Source organism: Dryobates pubescens, chromosome 31, assembly GCF_014839835.1.
Source record: "Dryobates pubescens isolate bDryPub1 chromosome 31, bDryPub1.pri, whole genome shotgun sequence".
NCBI classification, from domain to species: Eukaryota; Metazoa; Chordata; class Aves; order Piciformes; family Picidae; genus Dryobates; species Dryobates pubescens.
In genome coordinates, this window is record NC_071642.1 from 8215280 (window position 1) to 8225870 (window position 10591).

The 10591-nt window shown below is 57.3% G+C and overlaps 1 protein-coding gene and 1 non-coding gene across 2 annotated transcripts; one reads left to right on the forward strand and one right to left on the reverse strand.

The window, feature by feature from the left end:
• Window positions 1-139: 139 nt before the first annotated feature.
• On the reverse strand, window positions 140-210 carry TRNAG-CCC (transfer RNA glycine (anticodon CCC)). Its single transcript has one exon. It is a non-coding gene; the product is annotated as a tRNA-Gly (tRNA).
• A 3875-nt stretch (window positions 211-4085) lies between these two features.
• PCYOX1 (prenylcysteine oxidase 1) lies at window positions 4086-9962 on the forward strand. Its single transcript, XM_054175313.1, has 6 exons — window positions 4086-4198; window positions 4300-4506; window positions 5681-5855; window positions 6713-6924; window positions 7173-7325; window positions 8420-9962. Exons 1-6 carry the CDS (start codon window positions 4114-4116, stop codon window positions 9076-9078), a joined length of 1491 nt encoding a protein of 496 aa, XP_054031288.1. The 5' UTR covers window positions 4086-4113; the 3' UTR covers window positions 9079-9962.
• The last annotated feature ends 629 nt before the right edge of the window (window positions 9963-10591 follow it).

The window sequence follows — 10591 nt, forward strand, 5'->3', positions numbered from 1 at the left end:
GCTTCCTCAGCGCTGCCAGGCGAGAAAATAAAAACATATAGTTAGGGATTAACAGATAAGAAAAATATGGAGGGATAAAATAATAATTCAATATATACATGTGTGTGAGTATAGGGATTAAAGCAGGTTAAAAACAGAGTGCGCCGCCCGGGAATCGAACCCGGGTCGCAAGAATGGGAATCTTGCATGATACCACTACACCAGCGGCGCGGATGAGCACGCTCCTCCGCCCACCCCTGAAAGCTTCGCGCCCGGCCCGTCCGCTGCCGGTAGCAGAGCCTTACCTGTTCACACTGTGCTATGTCGGGACCCTGCCTGCTCACACTCTGCTATGTCGGGACCCTGCCTGCTCACACTGCTATGTCGGGACCCTGCCTGCTCACACTGTGCTGTGTCGGGACCCTGCCTGCTCACACTGCTATGTCGGGACCCTGCCTGCTCACACTGTGCTATGTCGGGACCCTGCCTGCTCACACTCTGCTATGTCGGGACCCTGCCTGCTCACACTGCTATGTCGGGACCCTGCCTGCTCACACTGCTATGTCGGGACCCTGCCTGCTCACACTGTGCTATGTCGGGACCCTGCCTGCTCACACACTGCTATGTCGGGACCCTGCCTGCTCACACTGCTGTGTCGGGACCCTGCCTGCTCACACTGTGCTATGTCGGGACCCTGCCTGCTCACACTGTGCTATGTCGGGACCCTGCCTGCTCACACTGTGCTATGTCGGGACCCTGCCTGCTCCTGTTCCTGCTGCTTGCCGCTTTCTACCGGCCCGACAGGCCCCCGCCAGGATCGGCACGGAACGCCCTGGCACGGAGCGGGAGGCGGGTGGAACTTAACGGCAGCGGGGGCCGGCTCTAGGGCTGCGCTCACCGACCCTCCCTCAAGGGGTCTTCCCCAAGCCCTTCCTCAAGCAGCCTTCCCCCCCAGCCCTCCTTCAAGGGATTTTCCCTCAGCCCTTCCTCAAGAACCTCTCTCTGACCCTTCCCCAAAGAGCCTTCCCCAAGCCCTTCCTCAAGGACTTTCCTTTGGTCCTTCTTCAAGGAACTTTCCTTGTCCCTTCCTCAAACTCCCTCAGCCCTTCCTCAGGGAAGTTCCTCAGTCCATTCCTGAGTGAGATTAAAGAAGTTCTGAGTGCCATGCTGACCCCAGAAGTGCAGCCAGGAACCCACCAGACCCAGGGTCTGCCTCTCTGTGATGAACCCCTGCAAATCAATTCCCTCCTCTGGACATGTTCCAGGCCAGGCAAATCAATTCCTGGCTGTCAAGTCTTGGCCTCAGCCATTTTCAACCAGTCCTGAGTGGAAATCTGGGACCATGTCCTTCATTTGCTTCCAGGACAAGCCGTGGAGCTTTGGGCTGGTGTGGCTGGGCTGCAGGGCATGCAGAAAGTGCCAACAAGGGTGGTGTGTTTGGGGGAAATCACTGATTTTTGCTTTGTGGAGCTTTTGAAATAATGATTTTGCTGAGCTGAGCCTGCAGGCAGGAAAAAGAAGCTGACTTTGAGTGGGAGAAAAAAATCCCTTTTGCTGGGAATGTTGTGTCCCCTGCCTGTGTGGGGTCACTGTGATGCCTCCACCCCGGGTGAAGGTCGTGGCTCGGTAAAACTAAAGCAGTGTGGAAGTCAGAGCCTTGAGAGCACTGCCTGGTGAGGAGAGGCTGAGGGACCTGGGGCTCTGTAGCCTGGAAAAGAAAATACTGAGAGGGGATTTAATAAATGTTTATGAATATCTGAGGGCTGGGGGGTCAGGAGGGAGGGGACAGGCTCTGCTCAGCTGCACCCTGGGATAGGACAAGGGGAGATGAATGTAAGCTGCAGCACAGAAGGTTGCACCTCAGCACGAGGGGGAACTTCTTTACTGTTTAAAGGTCACAGAGCACTGGAACAGGCTGTCCAGAGAGGTTGTGGAGTCTCCTTCTCTGGAGACTTGCAACAGCCTGGGGTGCATCGAGAGGAATGTGGCCAGCAGAGCCAGGGAGCTTCTCCTCCCCCTCTGCTTTGCCCTGCTGAGGCCACACCTGGAACATTGCATCCAGCTCTGGGCTCCTCAGCTGAGGAGGGACAGGGAGCTGCTGGAGAGAGGCCAAGGGAGGGCTGCAAGGCTGCTGAAGGGACTGCAGCACTGCCTGGGGAGGAGAGGCTGAGAGCCCTGGGGGTGCTGAGTGTGGAGAGGAGAAGGCTGAGAGGGATCTGCTCAATGGCTCTCAAGAGCTGAGGGCTGGGGGGCAGGAGGGAGGGGACAGGCTCTGCTCAGCTGCACCCTGGGACAGGCCAAGGGGCAAGGGATGGAAAGTGCAGCACAGGAGGTTGCAGCTCAGCAGGAGGAGGAACTTCTGCCCTGGGAGGCTGCCAGAGGCCTGGAGCAGGCTGCCCAGAGAGGTTGTGGAGTCTCCTTGTGTGGAGCCTTTGCAGCCCTGTCTGGATGTGTTCCTGTGCTGGATTCTCTGCTCCTGCTCTGGCAGGGGGCTTGGTCTGGATGATCTTTGGAGGTCCCTTCCAACCCCTAACATCCTGTGATCCTGTGAGGGTTCCTCCTCAGCCACCCCACAGCCACATCCTTGCTGTGCCAGGCTGGTTGCAGCTAAAATCTGAGTTTCTCTTGCTCACAGCCTGTGTCATCCCCATGGAACAGGCTTCCTGCTATTGCAGGTCTGGAAAACGAAGTACCCGTGGTGTCCAACAGCCCCCTCAGCAGGGCTGCAGTGATGCTTCCAGGTACTGATTGTCACATTTCATAACAGCATGGAATGGGTTGGGCTGGAAGGGACCTTCAAGCTCATCCAGTTCCAACCCCCTCCCATGGGCAGGGACACCTCCCACCAGCCCTGGTTGCTCAAGGCCTCATCCAACCTGGCCTTGAACACCTCCAGGTTTGAAGCCTCCACAGCTCCTCTGGGCAGCCTCCTCCAGAGCCTCACCACCTTCCTGGGGAAGAATTTCCTCCTAATGTCCAATCTCAGTCCAGCTGCTTCCACTCTGAAGCCATCACCCACCCCTTGTCCTGTCACTCCAGGCCTTTCTTCCAAGTCCCTCTCCAGCTCTCCTGGAGCCCCCTAAGTATCCTGGAAAGCCATCAGAAGGTCTCCCTGGAGCCTCCTTCTGTCCAGGCTGCACAACCCCAACTCTCTCAGCCTGGCCACACAGCAGAGCCCTTCCAGCCCTGCCAGCATTGCTGTGGCCTCCTCTGGCCCTCTCCACCAGGTCCCTGTCTGTGCTGTGCTGAGGGCTCCAGAGCTGTCCCAGCACTGCAGGGGAGGTCTGAGCAGAGCACAGCAGAGAGGCAGAATCCCCTGACCCAGCTGCAGGACCTTGCACTTGGCTTTGGTGAACCTCCTAAGGCTGGCACTGCCCCAGCTCTCCATCCTGCCCAGGTCCTTCAGGATGGATCCCATCCCTCCTGCTTCTCATCCTCCAGCACACAGCTTGGTGCCATCCCCAAACTGGTGGTGGTGCCTCCAGCCCACTATCCACATCACCCCAAAAAAGCTGCTGCCTCCTGTCCAGCTTTGCACCCCCAAGTCCTTCTCCTCAGGGCTGCTCTCCAGCCTGGATTTGTGCCTGGCATTGCCCTGACCCATCTGCAGGACTTTGCACTTGGCTTCCTTGAACCTCCTAAGGCTGGCACTGCCCCAGCTCTCCATCCTGCCCAGGTCCCTCAGGATGGATCCCATCCCTCCAGCATCTCAACCACACCACACAGCTCCCAGCCCTGGGCAAACTGGCTGCGGGAGCCTCCATCCCACTGCCCATTTCCGGACGAAACCACTTTGAGCTCGGCCCAAAGTCGCTTCCTGAGCTCTTTCTGCGCCCTTAGAGCTGCTCCTCAAGCTCTCTCGAAGCCAACCATAAACCCACAGCGGCAGGAGGAAAAGAGCAATAAAAGAGGTCGATAGCAATCAGAGTCCACAACGGTAACAGCTCCGGGATCAATAAAGGCCTGCGAGTACAAATCTCCTACAATACCAACCCCCAGGCGCTCATTTTCCTCCCAATTCTGTTGCAGGGCAAAACTGCCGAAGGTTTATTTTCGGCTCCCCGGCAGCCGCCGGTCGTCGCCGGTCGCTGCTGCGGGGCCGGGCTGGGGGCAGGGCTGCGCCCGGTCCGCGCCATGCCGGGGCCCTGCCTGCCGCTGCTGCTGCTGCTCGCCGCGCTCTGCCCGTCCGCCCCGGCCCGCCAGGGCCCCGCCAGGATCGGTAGGCAACGCACCGGCACCGGGGGAAGGGGGAGGAAGAGCTGGGCCGGAGCGGGGGGCGGCCGTAGGGCTGCGCTCACCGCCCCGCCGCGCTTCTCGCAGCCGTGGTCGGCGGCGGCATCGGCGGAGCGGCCACTGCCTACTTCCTGAGGCAGAAGTTCGGCGCCGGGCTGCGGATCCAGGTGCTGGAGAAGGCGGCGGTGGGAGGCCGCTTGGCCACCGAGCAGCTGGAGGGGGCTGCCTACGAGGCGGGGGGCTCCGTCATCCACCCCCTCAACCTGCACATGAAGCACTTCGTCCAGGAGCTGGGTGAGGCGGCGGGGGGGGGACACACACACGCGCAGCCCCGGCAGCCCCCACCCCACAGAGCACCGCACACACGGGCTGCCCCCCCGGGGGTGCCCCGGCTCCAGCTCTGCTGGGGGGACATCCCCAGAGAGAAAAAACCAGCCATGGTTCTTCCCCTTCCTGCCTCAATGTCCACTCCTCCCCTAGCCCCCTGCCCTCAATACCCTCCCTCTAATGTCCCCCCATATTATTACACTCTATATCCCCCCCCATCCTTACCCTCAATATCCCCCCTGTATCCTGAACCTTCAGTACCCCCCTATATCCTTAATACCTCCCCATATCCTTACCCACAACAACCCAACATGTGCTTACCCTCAGTGTCCTACCTAGATCCTTACCTCCCATATCTTCAGACCCCACATTCCCCCTCCTAGCCTCACCCCCATATCCCCTCTCCTATCCTCACCCTCATATCCCCCTATCCTCACCCCCATATCCCCCCTCTTATCCTCACCCCCATATCCCCTCTCCTATCCTCATCCCCATATCCCCCTATCCTCACCCCCATATCCCCTTTCCTATCCTCACCCCCACATCTCTAACCTCAATATCCTCCATATCCTTACCCCCAAATATGTCCCCCTAATATCCTTATCCTCAATCCCCCCCATATCCTTCCCCCCCAGTATTCCCCATATATTCTTAGTCCCCATATCCCCCACCATATCCTTACCCCCATATATGTCCCCCCCAGTATCCTTATCCTCAATCCCCCCCCATATCCTTCCTCCCCCCAGTATTCCCCATATATCCTTAGTCCCCATATCCCCTCAGCTCCTTCCCCCACAGCCCCCCATATGCCCCACCATACCCTTCCCCAATATTCTTAACCCCCACCAGTATTCCCCCTCCCATCCTTCCCCACCTATCCCTCCTGCAAAACCCCAAATCATCCCCTGGGAAACATAGAAATGGGACTGGGACCTCCCACCCCAAGGGTGCCCCATCGTGAGGGTCCAAAAATCACCACAAATAGCGACCTGGCTCCCGGTGAGGGCCTAATTCCCCTCTCCAAGTCCTGGAGATGCAATCCTCCAATGCTCACCCAGAGCACAGAGAGGTTGCCTCTGGGAGTCAAACCCTGAGGTTAAACCTTTCATTAAATGACCTTTTTTCCACCCCAATCCTGGAGGTCTCTCGGTCGCCTCAGCACAAGGGAGCCTGCTGGGCATCTACAACGGGGAGCACTTTGTCTTTGAGGAGAGCAGTTGGTACATCGTCAACCTCCTCAAGCTCCTCTGGCACTATGGCCTCAACCCCCTGCGCATGTACATGTGGGTGGAGGACATCCTGGACAAGTTCATGAGGTACAGTGGGCACCTGTGAAGGGAAAAGGAGGGCCAGTGGCTGTGGGAAAGGAGTCAGAGGATCACAGAATCAACCAGGTTGGAAAAGACCTCAGAGATCATCGAGTCCAACCTGTTACCTATCCCCTAACACCTCCTGACAGCTAAACCATGGCTCCAAGGGCCACATCCAAGCCTTTATTGAACACCTCCAGGGATGGTGACTCCACCACCTCCCTGGGCAGCACATCCCTGTGGCCAATTCCTCTTTCTGGGAAGAACTTTCTCCTCACCTCCAGCCTAAACTTCCCCTGGCACAACTTGAGACTGGGTGCTCTTGTTCTGGTGCTAGGTGCCTGGGAGAAGAGACCAACCCCCAGCTGGCTACAACCTCCCTTCAGGGAGTTGTAGAGAGCAAGAAGGTCTCCCCTGAGCCTCCTCTTCTCCAGGCTAAGCAACCCCAGCTCCCTCAGCCTCTCCTCACAGGGCTGTGCTTGAGACCCCTCCCCAGCCTCGTTGCCCTTCTCTGGACACCTTCAAGTCTCTCAATGTCCTTCTTAACCTGAGGAGCCCAGAACTGGACACAGGACTCAAGGTGTGGCCTAACCAGTGCTGAGCCAGTCCCTCTCCCCTGTGGTCACTCACTAAATGCTACCAAGAAGTGATAAGAGGATTCAGTTGATCACTGCACAAAGTGCTTTCGCTGGGCATGGGTGAGGAAGGTCCAGATCTGTTTAGGCCAGGGTTGGGTTGGAGGAGCTGCTGCTGCCATGAAGAGCTGTGAAGCTTTTGAGAGCCACACTGAGATGCTCCTCAGCTTCTGAGGCCAAAAAGATGCTTAACAGCTCTGTGCACCTTCCTCTTGCCCCTGCCTGCAGGATCTATCGCTTCCAGACGCACGACTACGCCTTCAGCACCCACGAGAGGCTGCTGCACGCCCTTGGAGGGGATGACTTCACCCTCCTGCTCAACCAGACCATCGATGAAGCCCTGCAGAGGGCTGGCTTCTCTCACAAGTTCATCAATGAGGTGGTTTGTCCAGCCATGAGAGTCAATTACGGGCAGGGTGTCAACATCAATGGTTTTGTAGGTGAGTGGTCCATAGCCTGAGCTCCCCACGTGGCCATCCTGAGGCCCTGGTGCTGCTCGTGGGTGTTGGGATTCCAGCTCCCGTGCAGCAGAACCTCTTGGGCTGCATTACTGCCTCACTCCCCCAAGCCCCTGACCTTCAGCAAGCTCTGTGCCACAAAGGGTTGGGGTTTTGCCTCTATTTTCCCCCTCTGTGTTTCCAATGCTGATCTTCAGAACCTCCCTGCACTGATGGTGGCTTCCTTGTAGGTGCTGTTTCGCTGGCAGGGGTGGACTCAGGCCTTTGGTCAGTAAAAGGAGGGAACAAACTGGTCTGCACTGGTCTTCTTTCTGCCTCCAAGGCTGAAGTTCTCCCTGGAACTGTGTTGTCCATAGAGCCCAAAGTCAGGCCCAGGCGCACAGGTGAGTTGGGGTTGCTTTGGTGGGGAGGGACAGCTGGAGACCACGTTGGCCTCTCTCAGGGCTCAGCTCTTGGCACACTGAACCAAAGCCTTGGGACTTCCATGGCCTTTTAAGATGAGCAATGGGCTCTGCTCACCACCCCAGCTCACAGCTAACACTTCTTCAGCTGGCAGCAGGGTGTTGTGAGACTAAAGGTCAGAGGGACAGGTAGGACCTCCTCCAGCCCTGGAGTTAAAACTGGATTCAGTGGGTTAAGAAATGGCTGATGGCTGGGCCCAAAGAGTGGTGTGGAATGGAAGTTAACTCCAGTTGGTGGCTCCCCAGGTCAGTACTGGGGGCAGTTCTCTTTTACACCTTCAACAATGAGCTGGATGAAGGCAACGAGGCTCCCTCAGCCAGTTTGCAGATGACACCAAGCTGGGTGGCACTGCTGATCTGCTGGAGGGGTGGAGGCTCTACAGAGGGACCTGGCCAGGCTGGGTAGATGTGCCAAGGCCAATGGGTTGAGGCTCAACAAGGCCAAGGGCTGGGTTTTGCCCTTGGGTCACAGCTACCCCAGGAAGGCTCCAGGCTGGGTGCAGAGTGGAAACAGCCCAGCGGGAAAGGCCCTGGGGGTGCTGGGTGCCAGCAGCTGGAGGTGAGTCAGGGGGTGTCCAGGTGGCCAAGAAGGGTCTGGAGAACAGGTCTGGTGAGGAGCAGCTGAGGGACCTGGGATTGTTCAGCCTGGAGAAGAGGAGGCTGAGGGGAGACCTGGCTCTCTACAACTCCCTGAAAGGAGGTTGCAGTGAGGTGGGGGTTGGGCTCTTCTCCCGACTATGAGGTGACAGAAGGGGAGGAAATGTCCTGGAACTGTGCCAGGGGAGGGTTAGGTTGGAGATTAGAAGAAAATTCTTTGCTGTAGGAGTGGTCAGGGATTGGCACAGGCTGCCCAGGGAGGTGGTGGAGTCCCTGTCCCTGGAGGTGTTCCAGGAACCTGTGGCCGTGGCACTTGGGGCCATGGTTTGGAGGCTGTGCTGGGCTTGGGTTGATGTTTGGGCTGAATGCTCTCAGAGAGCTTTTCCAACCCGAACAATTCCACGATTATATGATCCCAGGGGACCCAGTGAAGTTCTACCAGGTGACTTACAACACCACATCAGGGGTGACAGGGGACACATACGACATGGTCTTCATCGCTGCTCCCCTGAGCCCCAGAATGGCCAACATCACCTTCAAGAACTTTGAGCCTCCCATTCCCGAGCTGCCAAATCTTTACCACCAGACCGTCACCACTCTGGTGCACGGACGCCTGAACAGCTCCTTCTTTGGGTACCAAGACCCCTCAGCCTTTCCTTTTGGTGTCATCCTGACCATGGAGAACCCCAAGCTCTTCATCAACAGCGTGGGGAAGGTGTCCCCCGTGGAAGGCGTGAGCGGCCGAGCGACGCTGTCCTCGCGCTCGGCCGTCTGGAAGGTGTTCTCCAACGAGGTGCTCACCAAGGAGCAGCTCAGTTTGCTTTTCTCCTCCTATGACTCCCTCAAAGTGAAGCAGTGGTTGGCCTACCCTGAGTACAGGCCTCCAGAGAGGTGTTCTCCTATCATCCTCCACGACCACCTCTACTACGTGAGCGGCGTGGAGCGAGCTGCCAGCGCCATGGAGATGAGCTGCATCGCGGCCAAGAACGCGGCCCTGCTCGCCTACCACCGCTGGCACGGCAGCAGCCACCACATCGACCAGGAGGACCTGCAGGAGAAGCTGAAGACAGAGCTTTGAGCTCAGCTACAGCCTCCAGCAGGCAGCGTTCAGAGAGAGAGGGAGATCCACCTACTGCAGCTGCTGAGCTGCCGCTGGAGCTGCTGAACAAAGGCCTCTTCGCTTGGTCCCCAAAGGGAGCTGCTCAGCTGACTGAAGAGAGCCTAGAGCCAAGGGGGAAGAAGCTTTCTCAAGTGTCCAACCCTTCCCCAAGGAATTACACTTGGCCCTTCCTCAAGGAAACTTCCCCAAACCCTTCCTCAAGGAACCTCCCCAAACCCTTCCTCAAGAAGTTCCTCTGGTCCTACCTCAAGGAATTCTCCTTGGCCCTTCCTCAGGCAACTACCCTTGGGCTTCCTCAAGGACACTTGCCTGGCCTTCCTCAAGCAAAATCCTCCAACCCTTCCTCAAGGAAGTTCCTCAGTCCCTTCCTGAGTGAGATTAAAGTAGTTCTCAGGGCCATGTTGACTCCAGAAGTGCAGCCAGGAACCCACCAGACATAGGATCTGCCTCACTGTGATGAACCCCTGCAAATCAATTCCCTCCTCTGGACATGTTTCAGGCCAGGCAAATCAATTCCTGGCTGTCAAGTCTTGGCCTCAGCCATTTCCAACCAGTTCTGGGTGGAAATCTGGGACCATGTCCTTCATTTGCTTCCAGAAGCAGCTTGGGGTGGTGGGGCTGGGTGTGCCAAAACAGGTGGAAGAATCCATGGGTTTTGCTTTGTGGAGCTTTGGAAGCATTAATTTGGGTGAGCTGAGCTCCTACAGGCAGGAGAAGGTGGCTCTGAGTGGGAGAAAATCCCTCTTGCTGGGAATGTTGTGTCCCTTGCCTGTGTGAGGTCCCTGTGATGCCTCCACCCTGTCTGGAGCTTGTGGGTCAATAAAATTAATGCAGTGTGGAAGTCAGGGCCTTGAGAGACCCCAAAGTCCTCCCTTCTCCCCAGGGCTGCTCTCCAGCCCCTTCCTCCCCAGCCTGGATTAGTGCCTGGGATTGTCCCACCCCAGCTGCAGGACCTTGCACGTGGGTTTGGTCAGCTTCCCGAGGCTGGCTTGGGCTCACCTCTCCAGCCTGCCCAGGTCCCTCTGAATGGATCCCAACCCTCCAGCATCTCAACCACCCCACACAGATTGGTGTCAGCTGCAACCCTGCTGAGGGAGCCTCCCTCCCACTGCCCACTTTGACCTCTGCCCAAAGTTGCTTTCTGCAGCTCTTGGCATCATTCATGGTGCTCACCAAGGTCTTCCAAAGCCCAACATAACACCACAGTGACAGAAGAAAAGAGCAATACAAAAGGTCAATACCCATCAAGAGTCCACAACAGTTAACAAGTTAGGATCAATCCAAGGCCAGGAAAGGCCTGCAAGTACAAGTTTGCCACAAAATCAACCCCAAGAAGCTCATTTTTCCCCTTACTCCTGAAGGTGTCTTTGGTCCAGCTGAGCACCAGTAGGCTTTGGTTTCTTCACCACAATTTGGTGATGCAGAAAGAGAGTCAAAAATCAGTACTGACCCCCACCCCCCCAAATCCCTC